This window comes from Echeneis naucrates, chromosome 15, assembly GCF_900963305.1.
Source record: "Echeneis naucrates chromosome 15, fEcheNa1.1, whole genome shotgun sequence".
NCBI classification, from domain to species: Eukaryota; Metazoa; Chordata; class Actinopteri; order Carangiformes; family Echeneidae; genus Echeneis; species Echeneis naucrates.
Genome location: NC_042525.1, coordinates 12,635,632 through 12,653,238, shown reverse-complemented (window position 1 = coordinate 12,653,238; position 17,607 = coordinate 12,635,632). Strand labels below are relative to the sequence as shown.

The following is a 17,607-nucleotide window of genomic DNA, read 5'->3' as shown; positions in this document are numbered from 1 at the left end:
CCAGCAGGAAGCTTAAGATCTTAAAATGAAAAGCCATGTTCAAAACAAAAACACTATGCAAAGTTACATTTGGACTATTAAAGTTAAATTATTACCTTGGTGCTGCAATTGGTACAAGTAGAGCTAATGCTGTTTATTTTAAATATTGTTATTACTGTTATTAAAGTATATTAATACATTTAATTTGATTACAAAAAATGTGCTAATATACTGGAGTTAGAAGTGAAAAGGGAAAAAAAGTGCACCTCTATGTTGTAAATACTTCAGGGCTTGTTGTGGTTTAATGCCATTTGCATTCGGTTGAGGATCTCAAAAGAGATGCTATAACAAGAGTGGACAAAATTGGAGCAGCACGTAACAAGATACTTCATATTCCATAATACACGGAAGTCTTTCATTAGACTCTCTGTGCCTCTTAAAGGCTGATTTCATTCATTTTTGAACAAAGCTGTGCTGAAATCTGACTCTAGATTTTTCAACTCTTCTAGTGACAAGTAAAATGCAAAAACGCAGGCATGGCCGTTTACTATGTGACTCTAAATCATCTTATTTAATGGTGGAGTAGATGGTGCTATAGTGTTGTTAAAATCATGTAGAAAACATAATAACATGTTTATCACACTTCGAATTGTTCAAAACACTTAATATGAACTGCACATGTGCAGTGACAACAGAAAAATAAATAGGGCCTGTACATATCAGGCACATTTTGCAGGTTGTGCTCATATTGGCAGGTCATTGATGTGACAAGTATGCATTAGAAAATTCTAATGCATCATTTCCATGTATTCAATGTAACAAGAAAACAAGTTGGTTTATTGAGCGGTATTATGGGGTCACTTAAATGAGGCATCCAAGTAAAAAGGGAGGGCGGGGGGCGGTGAAAGGTAACAAACACGCTTTACAAAAGTCCTGCAGCTCAGTTTAATATGACACCAATAAGAACATGGTCTGAAATGATGAAGGTATGCCTGCTATGCCTATATTTAAAGCCAGAGGAGCCTCAGCTAGTGCAAATCAAAGGCTAAAGTTCCTGCATTGCTGTATGTCTGAGGCCACTAGTATCTTAAAAACTCTCAAAAAGATGAGGAAATAATGATACACAGGCCGAATAAAAAAAAACATCACTGCCAAGCTAGAGGAATTTGTGGGCGGTCAGTTAGCTAGGTATGTGTACCATGTGGAAGGTTATACTTCTGGTTTTGCTGAGAATTTATCCTCTGTGAACGGTATGTTACAATGGATGAGACCCCAAAAAACAAACAAACAAACAAAAGAAAACAACTCAAAACATTGACACCAGTAGGTTTGTACTTTTGTATTACAAAAGATATTGAAAAGTTAAATGTAATTCACATGTTTAAAATACAAGAGTCATTATGAAACTAATTAACTGTAATCGTGGTAAAACAATACACTGTTCACTTGGGTTTCTGCTTCTGCTTCTGGTACCAGTCAGGAACTTCTTTATTGGTCTGCAGATGACAGAAAGGGATGGTTAAAAAAAAAAAAATCCAGAAACGCACAACAGCAGCAGCTTTAGTCTGGGTTCAAATATTTGACTTTTTTGTGATAAAAAATACAGACTGCAGCATGTCTGAGCTCAGCTGATTGTGCTGGAAAGCACAAATGAAACCAAATGTCAGAAAAGTAATTTATCATTTTTTGACAACCTTTAGCCCTTTGTCTGAACTTCTGCCCAGGCAGGTAAAGACTGTCTGACTCATTCAAGGGTGTTGCCAAGTTAGACACTTACAAATACGGTTGGTTTTGGTTTGTTTGGTGACTCTTCTTCTGTGGTCCTGTTAGTACATTTGACCAGCTGTTTTCCTACACCAGAGGTCCTGATATCGGTTTTATCTGTTTCCAACAGGTCAGGAGCTTCTCCCTGTCTTGACCGCATGCTGATCAGGACCTGCTTCATCACCGCCAACTCCTGAAGAATCACATGGTTCATCAAAATAAGGAAGTGGAAACAGCGATAAAAGGAATCTATGAGAAATAACAGGGAGTGTCATGTCCAAAGTGTCAGAAATTTCAACAAAATCATCAGGTCATATTTTAACACAAATTCTATCACTAGAAGTAAACTAAAATTCATTATTACAATTAGGATAATATGTTTTCGACATTTTGTCACCACAAAATGACACAGCTGAACTGTTGCGGACAAACTATGGGAACTTGCAATAAGCTCAACAAGCCCAAGGGTCTGCAGGGGTGGCAGCAGGGCAGAGGGGAGAACTCCTGGCCATGTCATAGTTCTATTTATCAGTCCCGAGGACATGAGCCCTGGCATGTCACACACATGCATGCATGAGCACACACACAGACAAAAAATTCACACACGAGCACACACGCACCCTGGTGGCATCCCAAGCAGCCAGGCTGAGGAACAGCTGTCTATGACAGGGCACATACTTTGTACAGCAAACGGCTGGCTTGAGAGGGGGGGGTCACACTCCCACACGCACGCGCCCATGGGCACACGCAATCTTGAAGGAATAATTGCAACACAGTGCAATAATTTTTCTGATTTCATTTTCAACTATTGGCCCATTCAACTATTTTAATGATGTAATTTTACAATCAAGAGGCACCAGACATTTAGTTGTCCAATGCTGTAACATGTGAGAATTAATGATTTTTTCTCAGTTTAAATCGTGTAAAAATATTTTTAGCCTGTGGTCAGACAAAGAGAAGACATTTAATGACATTTCTTTGGGCTCTACGATATTGTGATGAACATCTTTAACTATTTTCTGAAGCTTGGGTTAGTGTTAGGAAAATAATCTTTGGTTACATTCACAATAAAAAAGGTTTTCTTATTGTCATATCATTGTTAGTATTTTAAAAATCAAGAAGAAGCTGCATCACTCGCAATACAGTAACACAGCAGCTCCATCATCAGTTACATCATCAGCAGAAAAGGCTGAGGCAACTGTCACATGCAGAATGATAGTGGTTTTAATAATAAATCTGTTATTTTCATAAAAAGGTTTCAGTTTCCTGGAATATGCACTTCCCTACAACATGCCGAGACACAAAGAGTGACTCTAAAATGTAGCTGCAAAGAAACAGCTGAAATCATTTTTCAGGTGTACCTCTCTATGGTTGAGGAGTCGCTCCAGATCGGCAGCCATGTTGTTTTTCACCTGCTGCAGTGCAGTCCGTTCCTTCCTCAGAGAGCTGGGGTTATATCCAAAAATAGGCAGAGATATCAGAGCTTAAGCTATTAAACAAATATTACCACAGTCACTACAAGCTACAATCATGCCACAATATTCTCGTTGCATGTGGGGTCATGAGAAACATGTTGAACAAGTTAGTCTGTAAATGGCTGACAGCTTAAATGATTAATTAAAGGGTTAGGATAGTTCAAAGCAAAGACATAGTGTATTAAATTCTATCAGTAGAACTCTTGTCAGTAAGAATGTGTTTCACTTTACTGCTTTAACATGGGGTTAGGCTGGGATGACATACACTGAAATGTAAATGTTGCTTTCTCCGTTTTGTGCATCCTCTACTGTGTGAAAAACTCCACCTCTTAATAGTACTGCTCCAATGTTCTTTCCTAGGGCTGTGAAATGCACAAGCAGGAGCATGTGATGGGAGAGAAGACCATCTCTTAAATTCTGAAATAACTGCTCAGTATCCTGATAACCTTTTACTGAGAACTGGGGGGACAAAAAATAAATAAATAAATATCAGAGATCTGCCTCGGCCCAGACATTGATCTTAACTGAGTGGATTCTGATCATCAAACAAACTGTGACTACAATTAATCATTAAGACAGAGTCTGTACTACATCAACACAAATCTCCTGTGAGCCGTGCTTCTGCTGCCAAGCAGATAACACAGGAAAACTTCAGTTCCTCTCTCAGAGGCTGAGGCTTGAGAATTGGGAAAGCATTTTAAAGGATTTTTTTTTTTCACTCTCATGTTTGCCCCAGGTGAGCACTCAGTGGTAGTGTGCGGCAAGAGAAAACCTGTTGGGAATTTGCATATTTCTCAAGTGAAAATGCAGAGGGGTAGTGAGGGGATTTAGGTCAGTGTCAGGCAGCTTTTATTGTGCTGGTGTGGAACAATCGTTTTTGGGCATAGACAATGAAGATGCAGGTTTGCACCAAGATATATGGAATTCGGTCTCATAAGATGGCAGTAGATGGCATAAGAACACAAACATACCTCAGGCTGGGGAGGTATGGCCTGTTGCCATGATGGGTAAAGTATGATGGAACTGACTAGGAGTTTGACTAGCTCACAGTAAGAGATCTGGTGGTCTTTTAATTCATTTCCTCTCTTTGGATGTGTGATTCTGTACATGTACCTGACATCCCCCTCGAGCGTAGTGACACGTTCCTTCAGCGCACTGATCTGTGCGTCCCTTTGTCTCACTGTCTCAATCAGGTAGCTATAGGGCTGCTGTGTCTGCTGTAACAGGTGGTTGGCTGCCAACAACTGAGAAACAACACATATGTGCATTACATGGCAAATATATCACTTGCAATGCATTTTTTTTTCCACATGAAAACTCAAATCTACATTTTTTCCTAAATTCTGTGTGAATTTAGAAACTATGCAGCTTAATCTGTTGCCATGACGTCCACTAAAGTGAACATAATTTTAACATTAACCAGCAAGAGCTAATGTTATTCATTAATGAGACATTTCCACTCTACAAATGACTTTACGCAGTTAATAGCATGTCATTATATAATTAATTATTCAAATACACACTTTAATCAACTAAGGAGGAAACATGGCAACAATCAGCCAAAGGAAATCAAGCAGGTGGAATCTGCTCTTCCGTTTTAGCTGTTTTTCGCTCTCCCATTTTGAAAAGTGCTCTATCAATAAAGGTTATCATTAATGTAAATAGCCTTACAGTGATAAAGTCTACAGGAAATTAGTGTTTTTGGCAGAAGGCGTGGCTGTGGCCGCATAAAATAGTGAAATTCTGTCAATATTTGTGATTGACTGTTACAGCAAGAATCAAAGCCAAACATTTCCTTATCTATGATGTCCTTGTCTCTGAAGGCGTGGCTTCAGTCCCCATAAATGCAGGGTGTATATGAGGGTGTATATAAATTACAGCATTTTTATTAAAACCAGTATTGTGCTTACATTGCAGATGGCATAAAGGGGGAGTTCAAAGAAATTCCTCTTGTTAATAACATATTTTTTGCATGTAGTGACAGAAAAATATTTCTGCAGTGCTTTAATAATCTTTCATACATGAGTTTATCTTCTAATCTGTATTTAATGCTATATTGCTCCATCTGTATCAAGAGTAACAGCTATGAAACAAGGGATAAAGTTTGATAGGTTGTTATACATTAAACCGCTTTTATAACTAGCCAGTGGTGAGTAAAACTGGGTGTGAGGCTAAGGACAATAATTAGTTAGTCTGGACATCTGTGTGGGTGGCTAAGTGGTTAACACCCTTGAGTCTTTCAATGAATGGGAAGTATAATTTTTCATTCTTTCCTTTCATACTCGATGAATCATGAAGTATTCCATACAAGTGCCAGTAAGTCACATCTGACAGGTGAATGCGTGGCTTATTTAGTCGCAAATCTGCCCAGCTTCACTATTCTGTGTTGCAAAATCCCTCCTCTCATTAAGATTATAATAGGAACCTCGAAACACACAGGCTGACTGGCTGCTGGAGCTGTCATTCTATTAACTTCAAATGTAACTGGAAGGTTTTTAGTATCAGAGCCCAAACAGTAGACATGTGACTTTACACACAGTCACACAGACAAAATACACACACCCTATATTAAAGGCTTAGGGTCAAACTTAACAAAAGCCTCAATGATTGCTGCAATGAGTTGTTAGGAGAGTGAAGAGCATGGCCGTCACGGTTTTTGGCAATGTTTTCCACTCTGTCAACAGGTCTGACAGGTACTGAGGTGATTTTGTCTTTCTCTTCTCATGTAAGGCGTGCGGTGTTTGCTTTCAAACAGCGAACATTTTTCTGACAAGAGTTTAAAGGCAGGAATCCGACAGGAGCATGAGAAGGTATATTCTCATCAATGAGTCCTGAAGCATGTTTAATAATACATGTGGTGACTATCCTCACAAGCTGCTCCATTTCAATGTTATGATTTTTTTCAGAGGAAAAAAAAAAAAAAAAAAAACTCCCCAAATGTTTGACGCTACAACTAAGCTTATCTTTAAGAGAGCAATTAGTTGTGCTCTTACCATTGAGCAAAAGAGACAACAAAAGGGAGTTGAGTGATGGTGTGAGAAGGTAAATGGTCGATAATGAGGGGGGCCACCTTGTGATAATGACTATTATATCACTAGAGAGGTAAAAGGTGGCTGAAATAAATCATTATGACTTCTATAGAAATAACCATGATCTGTTGCTGTGGGGGATTTGTGATGAAGGGAAAACAAGTGCTGGTTCCAAGTACTTTCAGTGCTTTGAGCGTTTAAAAATAACAACAGCAAAAATATTAAATTAAACTATATCTAATCCTGGTCTACAGGCAAGCACACACCCTGATCTTGTACATGTGTCTGTAGGTGTTTACCTCTTCAGATATCTGTCCTGCCTGTAACTGGTGTCTTTCCAGCTCTCTCCTGAGCGACGTGTTTTGCCTCTCGAGCTGCAGCAGCCTGCGCGCCAGCTGAACACTGCAACACAGCCACCACAAACAAAGTTATGGAAATTCTAATGCATGACAACACCAACAAGTTTACCTTAGTGTGCATTTTAAACATTATGTCACCTACAGTTTGTGTAGGCCTAACAGTTGAGATCAAGGCTTTGCTGTGTGGGATGAATTAAGATCACCAATTAGGGATGAGAAGCAGAAGAGTGTGAGCTGACCTAATCAGTGCAGGTTTAAGAACTTTGAGCAAGTTGCTCAAATATTTTCTGTGGTAGCAAAGACATTCAGATAGGTTTCTTATTTTAGACTTTGAAGAGCTTACAGAACACAGATTATAAAACTAAAACAAAACTACACAATGAATCCAACATTACTGTAAGGTTTGGAAAAGAACCTCAATGCTTAAGTGTTGGTCCAATATGTTCTCTCCTAAACATGTTAAGTGGATTATGCACTGTACCTCTGCTTTAGTCGTCTTTTGGCCGTTGTGGGAACGTTGGCTCCATAGCCATATGAAAACATAACTCTCTCTGCTTCCTCTTCACTCTCAACTGGCAAAAGACAGAAGCACCGTTATGATCACATGGAAATGTGAGGCTGTTTAAGAGCTTCTGCATGGTTCACAGTGTTAAATTTCATATTTTGGATTAGCTAATCAAAAAATAGTTTTTAAACTATTCAGTTGTTATTTTTTTCCCCTTAAACTTCTGTTCTCACAAAATACCTGCCCAATAACAATTACAGTTCTTCCCCACATCTTAATTAATATTATGCTGTTTGCAAACTATATAATGCACACCCTCTGGTGCCAGATACCTGTTTATCTGAATGGTATCAGTGTTGGTTTGTTTGTGCTTTTATCTCTCAGACTTGTAAGTAGTGGGTGTAATGTAATCAGCCCCACAAAGTTAATGCCATGTTCTTACTTTCAGCTGCCTGCATGGTGACTTGGTCCAACTCTTGCTCGAGCTTTTCGTAGGTCTCCAGCCGAGAAGCCTGCTCAGCATTCTGAGCCTGTAGCTCCGTCACCCGCTTCTCAGATGACGTCTGCAGCCTGTAAAACTCCTGAGTGAGGAGCTGAGGGACAAAAGTAGATAGAGAGAAAAAGAAAGAGAGAACGACTGAAGTTGGAAAAGAACAGTTTTCTGTGGTAAACAGCTGAAAAGAAAAAAATTTTTAAACTTGTGCAAACCAATAACCGAGGAAGAATTTGTGTTTGCCTTCTGCATTCTGCGCATTGTTTGATGGATGAAGGATTGATGTCTTCAGTCTGACAGGATATTCATTCCTAATCCAGTAACCAAATTAGATCATCAATCTTTAAGGGCTATGAATTTAAAAAACCTTTTTTGGTTATATTAACTCACAATGTTTGCAGACATTACTTTACTTTCTTTCCCAGCTTTAGTGTAGAACTTTAAGACTCAGATTTAAGAAATGTTTAAATCCTAGCACAAACAAAAAGGAGTACTTTTACTGAGGGTGACTCACCTGGTCTCACTGTTAAACGACAGAGCTGTTCTGAGCCTGATTAAAAGTTGCTGGGGTGAATAAGTCATCATTCATGTGAATATGCTTCAGTATAAAATCATTTAAGTTACGTGTAGTATGATTTGCTCCAGGTAAATAATGTATATACCTGGTATACAGGTGTTATCAAAAACAAGTTAGTTTAACATAATTGTTAGTTGGACATAAATTCAAAGCAAAGACAGCTGTTCCAGTTATAACCATTGGTTTATAACAATTTTCTTACTGTTGATAAAGCAAAGGGAAACCGTCTCTCAACCCAACTGGTTGAGGCAGATGGCCACCCACCCTGAGCCTGGTTCTCCCAGAGGTTTCTGCCTCTTAAAAGAAGTTTTTCCTTCCCTGTGTTGTCACGTGCTTGCTCTTGGAGGAACTTTTTGGGTTTCTTTAACTAATATTTCATATTTAATATCCATCCATTTATCCATATTATAATATCCAATATCCAATACTATCTTAACTAATCATCAATTTTTTTGAACTACCAAGCCAAGGGCTAGCATCAACAGCAACATTTATGTTTACGGTACCTCCAATTTCTTCTGTTGTTTCTCACACTCCACTTGGCACTGAGCAAGGGCCTTGGCTGTCTCATCCTTGACCATCTGAGCCCGCTCTGCTTCGAAGGAGTGCAGTTTAGCCTGGTTGGACAGTTCGGCTACACGGCTATCAGTGCCCAGCTGGAGCTGACGAAACCTACATTGAGACAGACAAAAATACACTTCAGTAAATATAAATGCGAGCGGATGTTTTGAAAAACTAAGACCACAGGTTTATCTCATGGACTAGATGGTTTAGCATGTACTGTTATGACTCAGACCTTTTCTAATGGACCTGGTTTAGCTCAACCTATAGCTCTTTGCTGCATGTAATCCCCCCTTTTCTCTTTAATTTTCACTTTCACTATCCCAATTCAGGCAAAAGGTACCCAAAGCATTCATTCACACAGCTTAACACTGGGCTCCTGGATTAACTCAAACAAGCAGTGTTGCAATGTCTTTCCCCCAGTATTAGTAGTATGGGTACTTCCCCCAGTACTATTACATTTAATGATGAACATGTTTGTTGAAGCTAATTGCTTGGCAACTACTGTATTCAAGTGACTAAGCAGGAAAGTCAAGTTTTAAATCATCAGTCATTTTTTCAATGGGGCTCACAACAATGTTTGGTCCTATTTGAACTTCTGTGACTTTATTTGGCATCCACAGAAAGATGTTCTGACTTAACTGTGTCGTAATCAGAATAGAAAGAGGTAGGAGGGTCCAGAGAGTCCTGATCATTTTCATATTGTTAATTTATGACAGGAACATATCAATAGAAAATTTGTTCTCTTAATCTGATTAAATTAAAATCTTATTTTTACATATTTTATTGGCTAAACAATTCGTTGATTTATTAAGAAATTTTTTTTTTTTATTCAAGTAAAACAAGAAAGGGTAATGTTTTTCAAGCCAAGTGCTCCTCTTCAGGCAGCTTTTACGCTCACTCTCACACACACTCCATCAAGCCACAGAGGTTGGCTGGATAATATTAATAACTCTCGATTACAGCTGACCTGAAGGGATTTCATCATACATACAGCACAGGCCTGAGCTGTGTGCTCATAATGACAGACATGTACATATGGTCGACATTTTATACCTTCTTTAATTAATGATGGATGTAATCTTGAGGCAAAGATGGAAATTCGCCTAAAAAGGTGAAACCTACCAGAGAAGAGTTATCAGCCATGCCATTTTTACAGGAAAGATTCACAGCTGCTCTAGGTCAGACTGCCCGACTAAGGGCTTCCCTGTGGCAGTTTTATTAAAATCCTCTTTTTTTTTTTCTTTTTTGCTAGAGAGGTGAGAATGGAATAGCACACTTAATATTGTGTTTTGGAGAAGTTGTTCATAGTAACTGATATTTTGAAATAGTATGCAGAGATTCAAGCTGGCTCTGAATGCTTCGATCATATGACGCCATATCAGGCTTGTCCGCCTCATTCTTTGCCCCAAAAATAGGGGCATGCGTGGGGGTTAGGTGTTAAGGGCTTGTGGCTAGCATCTGTCGTTGCTGGCTTGCGATGCGATGCACAGAGGGAATGTGATCGCAGAGAGGAAGAGTGTAAGGGAGAGTGAAGTGTGTGTGTGTGTGAGTGTGTGTATGAAAAGACCAACAGCTGGTAGTTTGGATCTAAAGGAATGCCTAGCATGCAGTAGTATCCTAGGACAGGGGACACTACTACCACTGGTGCTGCTGCTGCTGCTGCTACTGTGTGTGTACAGTGGCAGTGTACCCTTTGTAACCATCTTCATTTATGAATAAATTTGTCTTCAAATATGGTCATATTCATTATAGTGACAATAATGAGAAAAAAAAAAGGGGGGGCTATCTTTTTTACAAAAATTTATTTTAATTCTCTGCAAGTGGGACCGAGCTAAGACTCCAAAAGCCATACCCAGAATGATCAGCAAGGTAAAAATTAAGCTTAGAGTAGCAGCTAAAGGCTTAAAATAAACGCTGAAGCTGCTGCATGGTTAAATGAAGAATGACTGGAGGAAAATCTCTTCTGGATATGACTAAGGTTGAATACTTGTTTGGTATATTAAGTGTGTGTCCAACTGCTGAAGTTCAGTGAAATGTTAGATGATGCTGCAGGACAATGATACAAAACATTGAGGAAAATCTGCCATGGAGTCATGCAGTTCTGGAAGCAGCATGATATATTTGCTGGCCTGAAAAGCATCAATCAGAAGAGGTTGTTTGAGGTCATCATTGACCATTATTTAATCAAAGGGTTTACTTATTTCAGCCCAAAGCACTGTGGGTGTTTAGTGCCAGTGTTCAGGGACGAAAAAGGGGATAATTGTTTCTGTGTAAATCAACCCTCTTGTGACACCACCATTGTTCTTTGAACTGCTATTTGGAAGTTTGTAATTTTGCAATCTTGTTTTTTTTGTTTGTTTGTTTTTTATCAATTTATCCAGTAAAACCATATTTAGTAGAGAAGGTGGAGTTCAGGGGGAATGAAGGGCTGGAATTAAACTGCTCTGTACTCTGTCCTGATTATCAGGTAGCTTGTTGCTTCTGGTATAGTCTGTCAATCATGACGTAGGCATGCCCTAACGTATACCCTGTTGTTTTATTTTATGGGACCATAATTTAAAAAATTATGTCATGATCTGAGGAAGAGCTGAAACTAGATACTGATACCATTAACTCGTTAGGAAAAGTTTACAGAAATAAATCAAGCGAGAAGCAAAGATTTGTAAACAAGCAGACTTACATTTGCAGTCAGTGGAGTCCAATCATTAGAAGACATTAATGCTTAAGGCACTTCCACATCATCTTCACTTTTCAAAGTCTATATCCATTTTTGCACTGAGTCTATGCTTCTGTGATATGAGCTTAAGCAGAGTGCGTCCCTCGACATTCTTAGTTTAGATGAAGATCTGATCACATTTTATGACCAAATCGTTCAGAAAGCCAGGTCATTCCAAAAGGTTCACACACTTAATCCCACTCCTGTAAGCACATCCCCTCTGCCTGCTGCTATGTGCGTCTGGCTATAAAAGTCAAGTGCAAATCATACACAACTCGCTCATATAGTTATGTATATATGTAGCTGAAAAGGCTATGGTGTTAAGGGAAACTCGAGCAGAGAGGAAAAAAAGAGCAAGTTTTAAGTGCGTGGATATGTGTTTTTGTGCACCAACACACAAAATAGATCCATTGCAATTTTCATGCAAGAGTTGAAACTTCTTACAGGACCATGACCCAGAGGCACCTTTCCAGGCTATGTTGATAAAGATGTTGTTGCCTGGAGCAAAGACAGGCACTGGAAAACTAAACACGAATCAAGTAAGAATGGATTTGGTGAAATGTTTCAAAGGCACCTGTTAAATCTAAAAAGCAACTGAAAAATAAGAAATAGATTAGATAACAATAAAAAAAAATTACATAATAAAATCCCAGTTGAATTTGTCTCTCTTTAATATCAGCAATCAGCAACATAAGAAAAGTCTTCAGTACCGGCGTCCTGCCTTTAACATGCACTGACAGTCCAAAGAGGTCAGCCAACATGTCAGACACACCAACTGGTAATAAACAGACCTCCACTGAACCCTGACTTCCTTGTGCCTACCTGACCCATACCTTATGGTGTTCATGCAAGCTTCAGAAAGTGATGGGAAGCAGCAGCCACCAAAGTCCTGCCACCGCTACAACACGAGGTAAGGTGTACAGCTACGACTCACACATCAGAAGCATGAAAACAAGCTCAGGACATTCATACTAAAGAGCACAAGCTGTTTACAATATGTAATTGCATACACACACACACAAAAACAACCCAAAAAACACAAAGCATATTTAATGATTAGTCTCTAATAGGTGAAGCAAGTACTCACGGTGGCTTGCATGCGCACACGCACATGCGCACACACGCGCACACACACACATTAACAAAACGCTAAAACTTTGACACCTAGCCAAGAAAGACAAGAAATTACTTCAAAATATGATTCACTGCGACAACAAAAGAACTGTACCAACTGGCCCGAGTATTCATGACAGTTTAACCGTTGCCCTCGGGGGAAACTCCTTGATATATGGTTTATTAACAGAGTACCCAGGAAGTAACTTACCTTTATGTGCAGCAGTTGTAGTTCCAAACATCTGACTCCCTAACATTCCTATTGTATAAGGTGTTCTCCTCAACGCTACATGAACTCGTGTGGCACCAATGATGTAATCCAGCTTGATTATCTAAATACTATAGAATCTAAGAGTGCCAGCTGTGACTTTTCCTTTTCTATAAAAACTACATTTCAGTCAAGACAGTATCTATCACTGATAATCTTACAGCATGCTTTTAAGTGCAGTTTTTAGGTTTCTTTTTGTCTTCATTTTGATTCGTTAGAAGAGCATGAGAAGATGTCATTTTTGTTATGAACTCTTCACTAACACTACATAACTGTACTATTTGACTTGAAGTCATAGATGGAAAGACAGAAGAACAGAGAGGGAAAAACTTACAACGTCATCCGTCAACCCTCAGCATCTACACAAATTATGACATAAACTGTATGGACAACTATTTTAAATCTTTACATGTGATGGGTGGTTCAACTCACTGTTCCAGTAGCTGATCATATCTGGACTGAGTGTCTCTCTCAGCTGTCACTGCTCTGTCCTTCTCCAGAACTGCATTGTCTCTGGCCTCACGTAAGTTCCTGGTTAAACACGCATATAATGACAGTTAAAATCTCACCATGTATAATATCACCATCAAGCAAATCAGCATTCACACAAAGCACAATATTTATTTTTAGTTACTTTGTAATTTATGGCACAAGCCATACATTGCTTAAATCTGTAAATATGAATCAAAAGCTCTTCCAAAAAATCTAAATAAATAAATAAATATTTTATTGGCAAAATTTCCTGATAGCAAACATAGAAATTAATTTTCGCTTTTAATAACATATATTCTTGAAAGTCACACTGATACCTGTTTTCCCTCTCATACATCTCCCTTGAGGTTCTCTGAAGGTTGTCTATCTCCTGGCTGGTTTTCAGCCTGATGTTCTCCAACTCTTCTCTTAACCTGGCCTCATACTCTGATTTATATTGGTCTCTATTGTGGAAAGAAGATGAAAGAAAAATAATAAAAGTATAGCAACAACCCTTTCCCTTGAGATTTATGTTCCAGGTCAGGTCAGATGTGAAATCATGACTGGATTATAATGTTGCTGGCAAAAAAAGAAAACACCAACCTTAAAGTTTTCCTTTTTTTACTGAAGGCTAATGTAAAAACACATATGAACACTAAAATAGCAGCTGATAGTGACTGCAGAGTCTAACCTTGATGCAACATATTTTTCATAGGCGTCCTCCCTGGCTTTCTTAGTGGCTTCTAATTGGACCTGGACAACAGAGACAAGAAGTAAGAGCATGCTGGATGATTTATTTCTACTACTGAACGCATTAATTGGACAAGCCTACTAGCTAATAAACCATATAGACCTGCAGCCTCTCCAGGCGGTCTTCTTCATGCGCATAGCGGACATTGAGTTCCATGTTCTGCCTGTGGAGGTACTCCTTGTCTTTCTGTAGTAGAGTCACTGACTGCTGCAATGTTGCCACCTGGAGGACAAGATGAGAAAAATGAAAACCTGACATCACAGCATGTACAAAAGATATCACAATAGCATAAGCACAGGCAGGTATGAGTGAAGCACCTCTTTGCTGAGCGTGTCCCTCTCCCTGGTCAGAGCAGTGTGACTCAACTCTAGTGTCTCAAAGCTCCTCTTTAACTCCTTCAGTTCTGCTTCAAAGCTGTCACGGTCACTATAAAGCACATAATAAAAAACATCAACATACATCTGAACTTCCGAAATTAAGAACTTAACTATAGAGTAGAAAAGACCTGAAAAGACCTTTAAAACACCAAATTGTATTACGCACATGCTCCAAATCAACGATATTTATTGAAGCACGAAGTAGCATATTGTTCTATTAGAAGTTACTTCAAAATTAGAAAGATTAGAATTAGAATTAGATTAGAATTTCTTCAAGTAGCTTTTGTATCAAAGTCTACATCTCAAAAGGGTTACTGGAGAATGTATTTTTTTTCATCTTTAACATTTAATAAACAACAAGTTGATCTTAAAGTTATTGAACTTCAACATTTTTCTGGAGTTCTGAAGTTGTGAGCACTTCCATCTCCTTTCAGCCTAAAAACTGTGCTGCAGCCTTGAAAAACTAAGCTGTAGTGTGACCTCTCCTCATTAAATGAGTCTACAGAGTAGTCAAAAGCAGACTTGCTTTGTCACTCTAAAAAACACATACCGTTTGATGTTTGGGTAGTTGTCTCTGCGGTATTCGCCTTCTTGGATCTGCTGTTTGGTGTCAGCAAGTTCTAGGGTCAGTCTCTGGCTCCTCAACTCCAGCTCAGAGCGTAGCCGGCGCTCTGTCTCATAGCTCTGCAGTACATATACACAACAATTGTAAGTCCACAGAGGAGTCATATTATTTTCCTCTTTAATACCAAAGCTCAGCAAGAAAAGAATATCTTGTTGCTTCACTGTCACATTAATATATCATCTCTGTCTGTCTGCTTACAGACAGAGGGACAGGTTGGCTCTTACTTGTCAAACCACCCAAATTGTGAACACTACAAGCTGTGAAAATGCTCATTCTGAAGGTGCTGGAACTGAAACATCTGGCATTAACAATTTCTCCGTGACTGGTATTATCTCTTTTTAGTGTAAAAGGTAAATGAGTCTCTTGACCCTTTTGGCATTCGTGTCATGGTGTCTTTATGTGTGGAGGCGTGTGTGTTTTTTCTATAGAAATAAAAAATAATAATAATAATAATAAAAAAAAATCAAAAGTAACAATGCAACTCATTGTTGAGCTGTGTGCTCATAAACACAAGAAGCTTACAATAAGTAGTTGCACATTGATATGCTCCAAAAAAACAAGTTGATTATGTTCAAGATATTGTTTTGAACTTCATAGTAAACACTCTGATTTGAACAGGGTTGAATGAAACAAGAGTGGGAAAATGAAAACAAAAATCAACTGCAAACAGAATAGTCTGTAAAATAAAGACATCTTCATTCACAAAAAAAACCCCAAAAAACATGCAAGACAGCAGTTTAGCACAAGCTTGAGTGTATACAGTACCTCCATTAAAGCCTTCATCTGGTTTCTGTGTGTATCCAGCTCTTCAATCAAAGTGCCTCTCTTAAGACTGAGCTCAGCCAGCTGAGCTCGCAGAGGAGTCACCACCTCATAGAAACGCACCTAAACACACAAACACACACAATCCCTGACAGCTTCAACATGAACTGCATCATCTCTTGTTTCTCTCATCGCCATCAGTACGGTTTGACTAGTGGAGGTCAGTAAGAGTGTCCCCATACTTACAGCTACATATTCCTGTATGGAGATTTTGTCCTCAGGTAAATCACGTAGCTCCTGGTACCTGTCCTGGGAGATGTCTAGATCCCTAAGACACCTCCGCAGCTCTCCAGCCTTTTCACACAACTGCCGATTGGTCTCCTCTAGTTGCTGCTGCCTGAGTTGGATGGCCTCCATCTCCTGCTTACGCAGAACCTGCTGCTTCCTAGTGAGGACAGTCTTTGTTAGCACTACATATATTTGTACTTGATAAGATTAAGGGTCCCCAGGCCTTAGCTTTAAATAAATCTTTCCCCATAAAGCCTTTTTGAACAGCCCTGGGTGCACCTTTCTCACCTGTTCTCCTCCTGGGCCAGTTTAAGCTGGCTGTCCAGTCTTAGGGCAAACACTTGTTTCTGATGTAGAGCATCATTCAGTCTCTCCTCTAACTCCTCTATCTGGAATTATGAGTGCAAGGAAACAAATACATTACTATTCTTGTTGATAACTTTGGAATCGCTTAGCACTGCAGCTACAGTCCATGCTTCATCCAACTTTCATCGTACTCTTCCAAAGACGTGACATAAGGATGATGATGATGATGATGATGATAACACCCACACATGCAAATGGACACTGTTCATCTTGCCCTTACTCAAACTGTGCACCTTGGACATATGGTCAGCCTTCATGTTGTCTATGATGAGGTTCTTCTGGGAGAGCTCGATCTTCAGCAGCTGGACGTTATGAAGGAGCTCTTTCCTCTCGATCAGCTGACGGGTCACCTTCAGGGAGCCCCCCCGCTGCTCGTCGGACGAGGACACGTCCTCGGTGGTGGGGACCGTGGTCTCCAGGCTGACGTCCTCCGACTCCAGGTCCAAAGAGCTGGAGACGTTGGCTGCTGTCGGTTTCAGCTGCTGCTTCTTGGGAGGCATTTTTTTTACAGTTCCCGATTCTGTGTCTGAGCTAAACTACCGAGGCGACGGATCAGAGTTGTAGAGATTAGACGAGATTACAAAATTAACGACATCGCGATACGTGACACTTTAACGTTGGCTTGCAGCGACGTGACACGGAAACAAATAAAGACCTAGCATAAAGCTAGCTCATCTGCTTAAATCAGGCAACCAAGTTGTTGTTACTTAATGAAAATAAGATGAAAGATGCAGATACAACAATATCACCGACTTGACAAGCGTACTCGGTGAGCTGTTGTTATTTTCAAGGCTCCCGCTCCCAACCGTCTGCTAACCGCCAACCTTCTGCCGGCTGAGTTAGCATCGAGCGCAGCGCCCCGTGTGGTGTTTCTGCCCGAATCTGTCAACACCCACTCGTCTGAGAAAAAGTACAATGTCCAGCTATGTAGTACCTGTCCCTGACATCCGAGGGCACTCTAAAATTCAGTACTTCTTATGGAAGAAATCGACCGACAGTCTTCTGTCTTCTTCGGCTTTGTTTTCATCGGCCATATTAGATGGCCAACAAAAACTAACCACGGATTTTTTTTTAAACTTTTCAAGGAATATCCAAAATAGTTTATGCGCGACTTTAAAAAAAATA

At 39.5% G+C, this 17,607-nt stretch overlaps 1 protein-coding gene across 3 annotated transcripts; it reads right to left on the bottom strand.

Annotated features, from left to right (window-relative positions):
• Positions 1-460: 460 nt before the first annotated feature.
• On the bottom strand, positions 461-17,300 carry pibf1 (progesterone immunomodulatory binding factor 1). Of its 3 annotated transcripts, none has more exons than XM_029521342.1 (18): positions 16,716-17,300; positions 16,405-16,505; positions 16,075-16,273; positions 15,832-15,951; positions 14,992-15,125; positions 14,382-14,490; positions 14,167-14,286; positions 14,005-14,066; positions 13,652-13,777; positions 13,275-13,373; positions 8,688-8,853; positions 7,554-7,704; positions 7,088-7,178; positions 6,547-6,649; positions 4,332-4,462; positions 3,105-3,189; positions 1,757-1,936; positions 461-1,475 (listed from the first exon to the last, which is right to left on the bottom strand). In XM_029521342.1, the coding sequence occupies exons 1-18, from the start codon at positions 16,980-16,982 to the stop codon at positions 1,422-1,424; spliced, it is 2,298 nt and encodes a 765-aa protein (XP_029377202.1). In that variant the 5' UTR covers positions 16,983-17,300; the 3' UTR covers positions 461-1,421. The 3 variants fall into 3 exon arrangements, with proteins under 3 accessions (XP_029377202.1, XP_029377204.1, XP_029377203.1); XM_029521344.1 differs by having other exon boundaries at positions 16,703-16,743; XM_029521343.1 differs by lacking the exon at positions 461-1,475 and having other exon boundaries at positions 1,796-1,992.
• Between the last annotated feature and the right edge of the window lie 307 nt (positions 17,301-17,607).

Coding starts and splice junctions, on each gene's coding strand:
- pibf1 (XM_029521342.1), bottom strand. CDS start 16,982: ATGCCTCCCAAGAAGCAGCAGCTGAAACCGACAGCAGCCAACGTCTCC. Junction 15,952..16,074: donor CCATACAGGAATATGTAGCT/GTAAGTATGGGG, acceptor TTGTGTGTTTAG/GTGCGTTTCTATGAGGTGGT. Junction 7,705..8,687: donor AACAACAGAAGAAATTGGAG/GTACCGTAAACA, acceptor TTTGTCCCTCAG/CTCCTCACTCAGGAGTTTTA.